This window comes from Phaseolus vulgaris, chromosome 3 (assembly GCF_000499845.2).
Source record: "Phaseolus vulgaris cultivar G19833 chromosome 3, P. vulgaris v2.0, whole genome shotgun sequence".
NCBI classification, from domain to species: Eukaryota; Viridiplantae; Streptophyta; class Magnoliopsida; order Fabales; family Fabaceae; genus Phaseolus; species Phaseolus vulgaris.
In genome coordinates this window covers 6,880,198-6,893,200 of record NC_023757.2, presented here as the reverse complement: position 1 = coordinate 6,893,200, position 13,003 = coordinate 6,880,198, and the positions used below count along the sequence as shown (strand labels likewise).

General features: G+C 33.1%; 1 protein-coding gene across 4 annotated transcripts in view; it reads right to left on the bottom strand.

Annotated features, from left to right (window-relative positions):
• Positions 1–9,609, bottom strand: part of LOC137806481 (AP-1 complex subunit gamma-2-like) — a 28,315-nt gene extending 18,706 nt beyond the window's left edge. For all 4 annotated transcript variants that reach the window (XR_011080354.1, XR_011080353.1, XM_068606621.1 and 1 more), the window contains exons 1-5: positions 9,258–9,609; positions 8,162–8,464; positions 7,907–8,054; positions 6,878–7,051; positions 375–554 (exon numbers count right to left, since the gene is read on the bottom strand). Coding sequence is in view for 2 of the 4 variants with exons in the window: in XM_068606621.1 (XP_068462722.1) it covers positions 375–554; positions 6,878–7,051; positions 7,907–8,054; positions 8,162–8,464; positions 9,258–9,289 (837 nt within the window). In the remaining 2 variants the exon portion in view is untranslated. The remainder of the gene's footprint in view (positions 1–374; positions 555–6,877; positions 7,052–7,906; positions 8,055–8,161; positions 8,465–9,257) is intronic.
• Between the last annotated feature and the right edge of the window lie 3,394 nt (positions 9,610–13,003).

Genomic DNA, 13,003 nt, shown 5'->3' with positions numbered 1-13,003 from the left:
AGGCACTCTGAATTACTCTTGTACCTTGTGCATCTAGTTTTTTCAAATTTCACAAATATCTCGTCATCATCCAAATTGTATTTTCCCTATTTTTCTCCAATAAAACTTACTTTTGAATTTAAAAGGAAAAAGAAAAACAACAAGGAAACAAAAGTTTCCTTCAATCCTTTATTAACACACCTGCTTTATTTTGTCTTGGCACGTAAGGCAGAATAATTTGCTTTTATCAAATTGAATAAAAGTCGAGAAAATATCCAAACAGCATATACAATTTTCAACAAGGTTATTAACAGAACAACACCGAAATGACATTTTAAATCATTTCTGAAGTAGAAATACAATATAAAACCATAAAACTGACATTGAACACTAACCTGGGCAAGTATGTCATTCATAGAATCACTAGCATCTGCATCACCTTCACCCAATACCCGCAACAGTCTTAGCAATCTGATATGCAGAAAAGGGTCCGTGAAACCACCAACATCATACTCTGGTGAATAAGCATTGTTTGCTAAATCCTTTAGAGCTCTGACCAAACCATCCATGCATTTCTACGATAATTGTTCAAATTGTATTTTAATATAACAAAATCTGACCTCAGTCAAATAAAACACCCTAAGATGAAATATAATATAAAGTTATGCATATGAGCCTAGTTTGCATGCCTTTACATAAATAAATAATTCATAGAATTTGAGCTTAGGACCTAACTCAACTGCAAAATAACTAACCTATAAGATGAAGATTGCCCAAGCCTTATAAGCACTAACTTAACCCATATCTACATTTTTATTAGACTTGACACTTATCTATAGTTGATATGTAATCTCAACTACCTAAACATAATTGACATCCTACTGACTCCATTATATGACACTTCACTCAGCCTTGAAAACCAATTCCCATGGTGAGACAGACCCTATCTACAGGACCCAAGTACATATTCACCACGGCATGATCCACAATTACTAGTGATTCCAACATCAGGTTCACTTTGGCAACATTAAGAGTTCTAATAAATCTAATTCTAATAAGATATGTCAATATACTCATTACATAAGGAAGCAAAATAAAAAAGAATAAATTTTAAGAGATATGTTTTGTATTCTTTTAATCATAAAAAAATGTCACTTTACTTTTTTCTTTTTTTTTCCAAGATATGTTAATAAAATAGTTAAACAACCTTTTTTTTATAAAATTCATATTAGGCATCACTATGAATTTTGACATCTCGGCTAGGTTGATACATCAAAGTCCACTAATCATCTGTCATCACATGAACCATAACATAAAAGAGAAGAAAAGAATACAAAACGTGGGGGACCAAACTAAGACAAGGAGGCATAACAGAGTACCAAAAAATGTCTAACTTATTATCAACACTCAAATTAGCCAATTTATCAGCACAATTATTTTCTTCCCTAAAAATATGAGAAACTTTGAAATCCATGCGAACACATAGTTGCATACATCTTCTCCACCTCTCTCTAAGAGTCCAAGAAACCACTTCCACAAAAGGAAAAGCTTGACAGAGCAAAGTAGAATCACTCTCCAACCAAAGCTTTCTGAAACCAGCCCTCTGAGCATGTTCAATGGCAAGAGAACTCAGCATACAAGGCATTATGATTCCCCAAAAAAGTAGAAAAACCACCAATATATTTTCCGTGACTCCCAATGAAGATACTCGCACAAGCAACAGGGTCTGAATGAAGACCCCTGAGCAGCACCGTCAATGTTCACTTTAGTCCAACCCACATGTGGGAAGTTAGAATACACTTGTACAGGAACATAGACCTTACCAAGTCTGATGCTAATGCCAAAGAACTTCAAGACAGTGAAGTCATCCATCTGATTAGACATACATTTTTTAGACCTATTACCTAAAATACGAATGCAGACCTTAACCAAGTGAATGGTACAGACCATACTGATGCACTGTTGAAATCTGGTATGATTCATCATCCTCCATATCATCCAAAGATAGAAGGTGATAGCGACAAGCTTAATGTGCTTAATAATAGGGCTATCGGGAGACTTAAGAAAAGTAATAAAACCAGAACATGAAAAATTATTAACATCAGGAAAGATATTCTGAAGCCAAGACCAAATAAAATAAACATGGTCAATACTCTCCTCTTGCTCCCTGCATAGAGAGCACATAGAACATAAAACAACATCTCGTTTCTGAACCTCATTATCAATAGGAAGCCTCTTATGAATGACTTACCAAAGCACTAGAGATTTGGCAGAAGGAATGGAACTAGACCAAATTAACTTCCCCCTGTCCCAAGGAGAAGGAGGAGAGAAAAATATTCCTGGCAGTTTTCTGATTAAGAACCCCCGCTGTCCTCCATTCTCCAATTAGGAACATTAAGCAAATCGGAGAGCACCAAATAATTAATAGAATGAATATCAGGATGTCTACAAATATCTGGAGAAAGATACCAACCAGGTCCTATCCAACCATCAGCAACAGTAGAGGTAAGACTAATTCTTTCAAGATAAGGCACCCTAGTAATAAAGGAAATGCATTTAGAAGAACACCATAAATCATTCCAGAAATTAATTTGATCACCCCTCCCAATAATCCAGAAAGTGCTGTCTAAAACAGAATCAAAATACTCATTAATTCCAGGCCAAATAAACGAAGAATGACAAGAAGAAAACTTCAAATTCTTAGATTTCAGGAATCTGGAACACATAATAATAGACCAAGGCATATTAGTGTAGGCAAAATCCCAAGCTAAATGAAGGAGATAGGCTTTGTTTTCCACCTGCAGATTAAGCACTTGCAAACCCCCATCTTCTTAGAACTGCAACAAAATTCCATTTAATAGTAACCAAACTAGCCTTATTAACATTCCCAGTCCAAAATTTCTAATCCATCTGTTAACCTCTTTTAAAAGAATAAGAGGCCATTCATAAATTTGAAAATTGTATGTCATAATACCAGAAATAACAGAGTTAACTAATTGGATCCTCCCCATCATGTTTAAACTTTTACCATTTATTTTTAACCTTATTAGCCAAGGCTTAAAATAACGAGACTTAGGAGCACTAACAAAAATCGGAACACCAAGATAATTATAAGGAATAGACCCCCTATTGCATCCTAAAATAGTTAATTCTGTCATTGAAAGAAGGAGAGTTATCAGCAGTGAAGAAAAGACTTTCGGAAACATTCATCCATTGGTCAAAAGAGGTACCATATGCTTGTAAAAACTCCATAAGTTTGATCAAGGATTTATTGTTAGTCCTACAAAAAAACAAAAAGATCATTTGCATACAGAACATGTGATGAAAAAACAATCCCTTTAAGACCAGCCATAGGAAGAATCTACTGCTCAAGAACCAACAGAAATAATTCTCTACTAAGCACCTCTTCAGCCAAACAAAAGAGAAGAGGAGATAAAGGATCTCCCTGCCTAACACCCCAGCTGCAAGAAAATACCCAACCAAATTGCCATTGATTCTTATAGAAAGAAAAGCAGATTTAATAATGGTATGAATCCATTTGATAAAGATCTAGTGAAAACCAAACTATTGTAGAACCTGCAACAAAAAAACTCCAGCTAAGAGTGTCAAAAGCTTTGGGAATATCAATTTTAATAGCAACATTATCACCCTTGACATTATCACTCTTTAATATTCCACCCTTTGATGAAATCATTTTGATAGTGAGAGATGATCCTACTACAAACACCAGCAAGTCTGTCAGTGAGGATTTTAGAAATTACTTTAAGTTAGCAACAACAATAGGCCTGAAATCCTTTATAGAAACAGCCCCCTGAATCTTGGGAATAAGGAAAACAATATTGGAATTCGTGCCAGGAAGGATCCAACTTTGAATAAAGAATTGCTTAACAGTGGCACAAACATCAACACTAATAATATCCCAACAGCCTTGAAAAAAAGAACTCCCAAAATCATCCGGACTAGGAGCACCATCCATGTTAAGGCTAAAAAAAGATAGCTTAATTTCCGCATTATCCGGAACTTTAGTCAAGAGCAGATTCTGATCTTGATTAACAAGAGGAGGAATATATTTAGAAACCAAAGCAAAAATTTGAGCCTGAGTAGCATGACTAGGACCAGCAGCATCTAAATCATTATAGAAATTAAGAATAGAATCTTCAATGAGCTTAGGGCTTTTAAGAACAGAATCACCAGTAACAAGTTTGTGTATACCACTAGCATTATGTCTTTCTTTTTCACCACAGAATGAAAGAAAGTTGTGTTCCTATCACCAACCATGAACCAATTCATCTTAGCTTTCTCCTTCCAAAAGATAGCTTGGCAATCCAAGGCCATGTTAAGATCATCCATAACAATCTTGTCCTGAGCAAGCAGGGAAGAAATAACAAAATTGGAACAACTAGCAATAAGGTTATGAATATCAGTCAGCTTTTTCTGGTTTCCAGTCACACCAGAGTGAACATTCCCAAAAATTATTGTTGTTCCAGGCTTTAAGAACCACCTTCAATCTTTTCCGCTTTCTTTGGAGAACCAGCATAGGGCAACCAGAAGCAGGACCAGCCCAAGATTCCTTGACCAGAAAAAATAAGTCAAGGTGTTGGAACCACATTTTAAAAAATCTGAAACTAGGCGTTCTCTTAACATCCACGTTATTAGAAATAGATAGAACCAAAGGGGATCAGAGCAAAAATCTAGGGAGATCCACCATATATACTGCATAGAGGAATGTAACAGGGTAAATCAACCATCTCCATTTTAGCTTAACTCATTCATCAATATAATCTAACAGCACAAAAAGGAAGTAGGAGAAAGCAAGGCAGCAATACAGCAGAAACAGGGACCAGCAACCCAACAATAAGAGACTCAGCCAAAACCAATAAGCTAACCAGAAAAAGAGAGTACAAAATCAGTGGTTCATTCACTTTTAATGAAGGAGCAGAGTCCCACAGTAGGAACTTATCAGGAACAAAGAGATGAGAGGTCCATAGCATAAACGAAGCCAAAAACAGAAGATTAGACAAAAACAACAAAGAAAATGAAGGAATGAAGGAAGGATATGTTGAAGAGAAAAACAGAGAAAATGGTTGTAATTAGTGCATGAATGGAGTTTAAGAAAAGAGCAAGAATGCACAGAATAATCCCAAGGAGAGTTACAAGCAGCATGATTAGAGACAATATTTTTAGTTCATAAAAACAATTCTTTAATTTCTCTTTTATTTTTTGGATTCATAATTTGTAGAATTTAATTTCTTCAATTTCTTTTTAATTTGGATTTTAATTGTAATTGTAGAAGGGATGAAATTTGGATTCAATTGAAGATTCAATCAAACCCAAATTGGAGTTCTAAACTTCAGCAATAGGAGAAAAGAGGCAAGGAAAGCATGTGCTAATTAGTGCCTTGAGAAGAAAGCTACACAAGTATGAAAAGTGTGACCAAGGCATGATTGCCCCTAAAACTCATGGCCGCATGTAGATTTAGAATTTGAATTTCAACTTTATCCCTCTTGTATTTCATTTCGAAAATTTTCGAACCTTGATGGCTATAAAAAGTCATCTCCTCTCTTTGTAAATCAATTTTGAGTATATGAAATACAGAGATATTATAGAGCACTGTCTCTTTTGTGAGAGTGATTCTCCTTACTTGAGTCTTATCTTGATATCTTAATGTACTTATCCTGAAAATGGATGTTCCACTTCAAGTGGCGTTTTCTTCCATCTCAAAAGTCTCCACGTTTTCTTTTTCTTTTTATCGTGTTCATTCGGTTCATGTGTTCCTATCTTCTATCCTATTCAGATCACAAGTTTTTATGTTACTGTTAGTTTGATTCTTATTTACTTATAATGATCTTAACCAATATGTGTTCTTGTGCTGATAAAATCATTAATTCAAGTCTTTCATGGATTCAATCCATTACTTAAGGAAAGGATGTGATTCTATTTTGATCTGGTTTTCTTAATATTATATGCTTGTGTTTTTTAAGTTTTCCATGTCTATATGTACTCTGAGACTCTCTCACACGAAGGACACATTATCCATCTTGTAGGAGGACAAAAATTTGACTTGTTTTGTGAGTCTTTACAAGAGATTTAACAAAAAGATCCGTCTATGACTTTTTTGAATTGGGTTGCACAACCTAACCAGCCACTAGTGAAACCTGACCTATCACAAAAGTCATCCAACTTTGTTTCAAAATCGCACAACATATACATTGATCACAATTCCATAATTCAAGTAGTGATTCATGATAAAAAAAACAATTCACCAGTGCAATTCATTTTGCCACTGTTCACTCAAATCACATTAAATAACTGGAATCTTATCATGAAAGGATAAATATCTAAATTGGCCCTGAAAGATGAGTAGACTAGCTAATAGGTCCCTGATTAAAATTTTCATGACTTGAAAGATTCATATGTTTGCATACAAGTCCCTCGTATCAAATATAAAGAAAAGTTTGTGTCTTCATATCAAATACAAACAAAACAAATGAATTTTGTGTGTCTCCATATCAAATACAAAGAAAACAAATGAACCTTTCAAGGACTCATTTATAAAAAAAAAATTAAACAGAGATCTATTAGTCATCACACTCATCTTTAAGGGATCAATTTGGGTATTTACTTTATTGCATACTAACTAAAATAATTAAAAATGAAAACAAAAACAAAACATTTTCTCAAACTAAATAGACCTTAACATTCTTGTAACAACTATCAGTAAAAAAGAAAAATATATTCTTTAACTAAATATTGCATATTAGTGTATCACGTGGCACTACAGAATGATTTTGTTGTGCTAAGTTTATAGTGGATAAAATTACTAAATTTAATCTAACTAGTAGATGGAGGAAAATATACTAGCTAAAGAGAAATAATCATAATAAAGATTGAAAAACACCTTTCTAACATGTTCAAGAGCTTCTGAGCTAATTTTGCACAGATCTGTACAAAGCTGAACCCCAGTGATCAAAACTCCATGATGTTTCTCCCTTAGTAAGGCAGTAGCAGGACCAACAAAATTTTCAGCCAAGTCTGGAACTTTCTTTATGATTCTTGCAGAGCACAATGCTGCCTATATAAAAGTGACTATACTAAGCTGATCAGAGTGAGTGAAGAATAAAAATTCAAAAAAGTTAAATGGAAAAGGTTTTGCCTATGACTCAAGAACTCAACATTAAATTATAACACAGCTAGAATCATTAATCAAATGGGAGGCAGACTTCTACTCAAAATAATAGTAATAATAGTAGTAGTAGAAACATCCAAAAACACATTGAACAAAGTTAGTACTTGAATGGGAAAAAAATTGATATCCAAAACCAACTAAGATGTCATGATCTCGTAGGTCTGAAACTACCTTTGGTATTATATGATCATACATAAATATATAGCAACAACCAAACTTTCAGAAGTTGAGGTTAGCTACATGAATTTAATCAATGCAAAATGAGTTCTACCAGAAAACTAAAATTCAGTGAAATCATTGAACAGGAATTTAGTAGTGATTTCTCTTTAAGTTTTTCAATGTCTTCCTCTACCCCTTTTAATTGAACTATCTTCCACTCTCTCATTGGAGTTTTTGTTGATTTTCTTGTCCCTTTATCAAACCACCTTAGGTGAGTTTCCATCCTCTTGTCCTCAGTAGGTGAGCCCTTGATAAATATAAAACTTCTTTATCCTTTCTCTCTCCCTTCTCTATGTATAGTGAACTCTATTAAGAAGTTTCAAAACTAATTGCTTTAAGTAAGAGCAAATAATTGTCATTATGTACAGGAGACACTATAAAGTCATAAAAGCATTTATAGTCTTCCTTTCCTAAGCATACATGAATGCATGACTCTGAATATCCAATATATCTATCAAGTTTCAAAATTCCTGAAGAGATTAAATTTTGTTGAAAGGGTATGAAATATAATTAAAAGTTCACCTTCTTCCGAATATTTGGATCTCGAAAATCCAGTAATCTCTCAACCTCTTGTGCAAGATCACGAGCCATTTCGGTGATATAGACATAAATATTTCCTAAAGCACAAAGGGCAAGTCCCACAATATATTGATTTGTGTGATTAAGATCTCTGTGACTTAGCTAAGGTTGATATATCCCATCATCAATATTGCCAAGGAAAGTAAAATTTTGAGGAACTAAAAAACAAATGATCAATATTGACATGAAATTGGATACTGTTTCAAAGAATTGGTTACCAACATTAGAACTTCTTGTTTTTCATCAAGAAGCAACATAAGACCAAGGTAACCCATTCTCTTCTCCGGAAATCCAGGAGATGCTATCAACGTTAGGCACTCCATTTGACCAAAATAAGTGGGGTAGCCAAGTATGTGGATGAACATTAGCTTAGCCAGATTCCGATGCCTATAGTGTTGATCATTTTCATTTATAGAAGTACGAATGGCTGCACATTCTTTTCTTACAACGGCACGTTCTTCTGCTGCAGTTTTGCAAGCACGTATGGCCCGAATCATGTCCCTAAATGCAGGGATATAAATTACAGTGTTAATAGATACTGATAATATTTTAAAATATATTATAAACATTTATATCTTTGAAAAAGAACAAACTACATGTTAACTGTATTTGATTTACAATAAAAAAAATACTGAAAAAATTCATTCACGATTAGCGAAACACACAATCGCTAGGACTTACAGAAAGGAAGTGTTTGAGTCAGTGACCACATAGCAGGACTGCAATTCCAACTTTCTTGTATAATGTTATATCGAAACAACAAAACTTATGATAGAAAGGGTGGAGAAGAGAATCTCATTACCCCAAGTTAAAACCAACTTAAGCATTTTAAATTTTATAAAACCTCTATCATCTAACTTCTGCAAAAGTAAGGGTGCATGAATTGATTTTAACTCAAGAAAGAAAATAATTCATTTTATCTTCATATTTTCATTTCGTATAAATACTTCCTAATAAATTTATCCAGAGACTTCACATCCTAAACAAAGATAGCATATTGAATAAAGGCCTTCAAATTGGTTCCTGACAAAATACTTAATGACACATGCACAACAATTATTAAGCAATACCGGCATAGCATCAGGCAAATGGCAATGTCTTCAATAGAACTTAATGAAAGGAAACAAAAGAATCAATTGAGACACTAAAACTGCTAATCAACTTAATCATTTGCTAATTGCATCCATGCCGAACAATTTCACAAATTATTGAGGTTCTTCTGAGTGAGCAATGCTTATTATTCTTCTTTTTCTTCAGGTAAGAAAAATGAAAGACCGTGATTTGCATTGCATACCTCAAACGTGTAGGAGAAGAGAATGCATTCATGATCGGAAGGTCGAGCGGATCCAGTTTGATTCGATTCCGATGTGAGAGTAAAAAAATATTTGGATCTGAGAGCAGCGTTTTTGGTGTGAGCCTCTGAAATTTCTTTCTCTTTCTTTTTCCTTCTTCCTCTCTCACCCGCAACGATCATAATGCAATGCGCTATGCCAACATTGCTGTATATGAATTTTGTGAAAGGAAACGAAAAAGAGGAAAATAAATGAGGGAACTAAGTTGGTTGAACATTTAGCTTTGAGGAGTTCAACCATTTTTTTAGAAGGTGCAATTTAGCATCATGGATTTGCATGCTTCCTTGTGAAAAACACTGATATGATTCAAGAACATATATTATTTTCATTTTTTTAATTTGATCATACTTTTATAAAATAAGTGTTAAATAATGAATAAACATATATTTTATATGGCCTAATATAAAATACATTTAAAAACTTTTTGTAAAATGCTTTTAAGAATTGAAACGGCAACAAATTAATTAATTTATTGTCGTGATTATATTAATAAATTATATGATCATTGGATAATTCACAAATAGTTAGTTATTCACTTTGAATGATCGATTATTTGACTTTAAAAAAAACATGAATAAATAATTTATTGTCTCGTAAATTAATTGATTATATTTAACAATACAATAAATTATTTTTTTATAAAACTATCATCTTTGTTTCTAGTCCATAGAAATATAGTTTTGAGAGATGAAAGTAAAACTTTCATTTGGTCCAACACAATCATATACTAAAAAAAAAAAAATGTGATCATGAATTCAAATCTTATAATGGTTCACAACTATGTTACGAGAGTATTGAGTAATATAAGGCGAATTTCTAGATGAAGAAAAAAAAAGTGTTTTCAAGAACATACGGTTAAGATTTAAAATGTGCATTTTTTTACAAAGAGATAATATCTTCTTTTTTTTTTTATTATTATTACTATTATTATTATTATTATTATTATTGTTGTTGTTGTTGTTGTTGTGGTTCTTGTAGGGGTTGGAAAGGTCTCGTCGTTTAAAATAAAGTGAGAGAAGTACACACATAGTTTATATTGGTTCATCCAAGACTTGGGCTACATTCACTCCTCTCAAGCAACCCACTTAAGAGTAATTCCTAACACAAGTATTGTGTATCTCTCTAGGTACAAATATTCTACACCTTTCTAGGTACAAGTATCATACACCTCTTTAGGTAGAAGTATTTTACACATCTCCAAGTAACCAATCTTAATCTCCCCTGAGACTAAGACCTCTCAATAAGCGAGACTAAGACCTCTCAATAAGTGAGAATAAGACCATTCAACAAGTGAGAAACACTCTAATCAGAGAGCAATAATGAAAGCGCACAGGGTTATCTTCACAAAATGAAGGATTTATAATGATAGACTCACTCTCCAAAGTATGGATGCTCTAAACCACAAAAACGAAATACAATCAATGTAAGACTATGCACACTATAGATTTTGATCGTGTTGTATATATTCATTGTATCTTCTTCATCTTCAAGGTATTTATATAGCTTTCATATTATTACCCTTGAAGCTTTTATTTCATTTTTTGTTGTTCAAATAGTCGTCAGATGCTGAATATAGAAACTCTTTAATCTGATTGATTTAAATGCATTTTGAATTATTTCTTTTTTACTCCCAATGTGATAATTCAATATTGTAATTTTGGGTATCTTCATCATATCCTTCTTTGGTATGTATTGTTCATCATCTTCTATCAGATGCTTAATATGGTACTAATAAGTGTCATATTTCAGTAATATTTCATATTAAAAGATAGATACTTATGGATTTTTAATGATAAAATAACTATAATTCAATCCCTAATTTAGGAATTCAAACCTTGTTACATACTTTGTGATCATAAGATGAATCAGAATGATTTATTTACAAATGGACAAGATGGAAATGGAAAGTTGGAATATTGGAAACTCGCCCAAGCAAGATCACTCTAGAGGAGACAATCGAGAAGGAGAAATATCCTAGATCTTCTTTTCCATGCTTGTAATGGTTAACACGAGTGACAAATACATCCAAGCCCAAGGGCCACGCACAACACGATTGGAATATTAAAATAAAATAATATTATTATTTTATTTGGAGTTAGGATTTGAACTCAAAACCAGGTACAAAGTATCAACCTAACCACTAGGCCAAATGATCATTCTTGAAATATAAGGATTGTAGTATCGTCTTATTTTCTTACAAACAAGAAAAGACCTTTGTAATTTATACACTGTTGAAACTCATAATAGGGACGAATATTTTGACAATTTTAGAGAGTGTTTCTCTGCTAGGGTTTTTCCCTGTATCTTGCGATCTTATCAAGAATCTACCAATTCTTGTGGCGATCATCCTTAGGCTTATCAAACTTTGTTTGTGGCGCCTTCCTTTATCCATGTTTCTGTTTTGAATTTATTTCGTTCCGTAACTCTAAATTTCCAATTTTATTGTCATTTCTATTTGGATTCATATCAGTCGGTATTTATAGCAAAGGTTTGAGTCATAATATAACTGTGCATCCTGAAATTTTATTTTTTTACCCTCATTACTGTTCACGGGGTTACTATTCACAGGGTACTGTTCACGACACTGTTCATTTTTTTTTTAATTTTTTTAAAATAAAAAACAGAAACAGAAAAAAAAAATAGAAAAAAGAAAAGAAAAAAAAGGAAGAAGAGGAAAACAAAAATAGAAAAATAAAAGAACAAGAGGAAAAAAAATAGTTCTTATTCAGTGCATACTTGGTGTTTGTTAAAAGTTCTAAAAGTGTCCTGTCTACATATTTTATTTTCTCTATATATTGTTTTTGCTTGCTGTTTTTTAATTGTCTCGCTTGTTTGTTGATAGTGAAATTGTTCTTCACTATTTTGTTCTTTACTATTATTTTTAATTGATTCTAATTGCTACTTTTGAAAGTGATTCTGGATTATTGATTGTTTGATTCTTGTAAGAACCTTAAGTAGAGAAAGAGTGGTAAAAGGCAGTATGATCATTAGAAGAAAAAAAAAGCCTTATTGTGTGAAACACGAGTGTTGAGTGTAAACACGTGAGAAAGTGGTGTGAGGCCCAAACTTATTGTTATTTGTAATCTGTTTACTTGAGCATGGCAGGGGAACCGTCAGATAGTGAACTGTCTCAACTACAGATGCGAACCTTAACACAACACTTGGAAAGGATAATGAAACAACAAAGTGATGGACTCCATGAGAGGTTGGATCAAATGGAACAAGCACAACAAGTAAATCCAGAAAATAGAGGGGGAGATAGGAGGAGGAGAAGAGAAAATGATGGAGAACAAAGAACTCTAAGAATTGATGGAATAAAATTAAATATTCCCACATTCAATGGGAAAAGTGATCCTGATGCTTACTTGGAGTGGGAAATTAAAGTAGAGCATGTGTTTGCTTGCAATGAGTACAATGAGGAGCAGAAGATGAAGTTGGCAGCAGCTGAATTTTCAGCTTATGCTTTAACTTGGTGGAATAAATACCAAAGGGACAAAACTAGATATGAAGAACCCATGATAGAATCTTGGACAAAAATGAAAAGGATTATGAGGAAGAGATATATTCTAGCAAGCTACAATAGGGATTTGCAACTCAAGCTCCAAAGAATTACTCAAGGAAATAAAAGTGTGGAAGAGTATTTTAAAGAGATGGAGGTAACCATGATTAGAGCTGGAATGAATGAAGA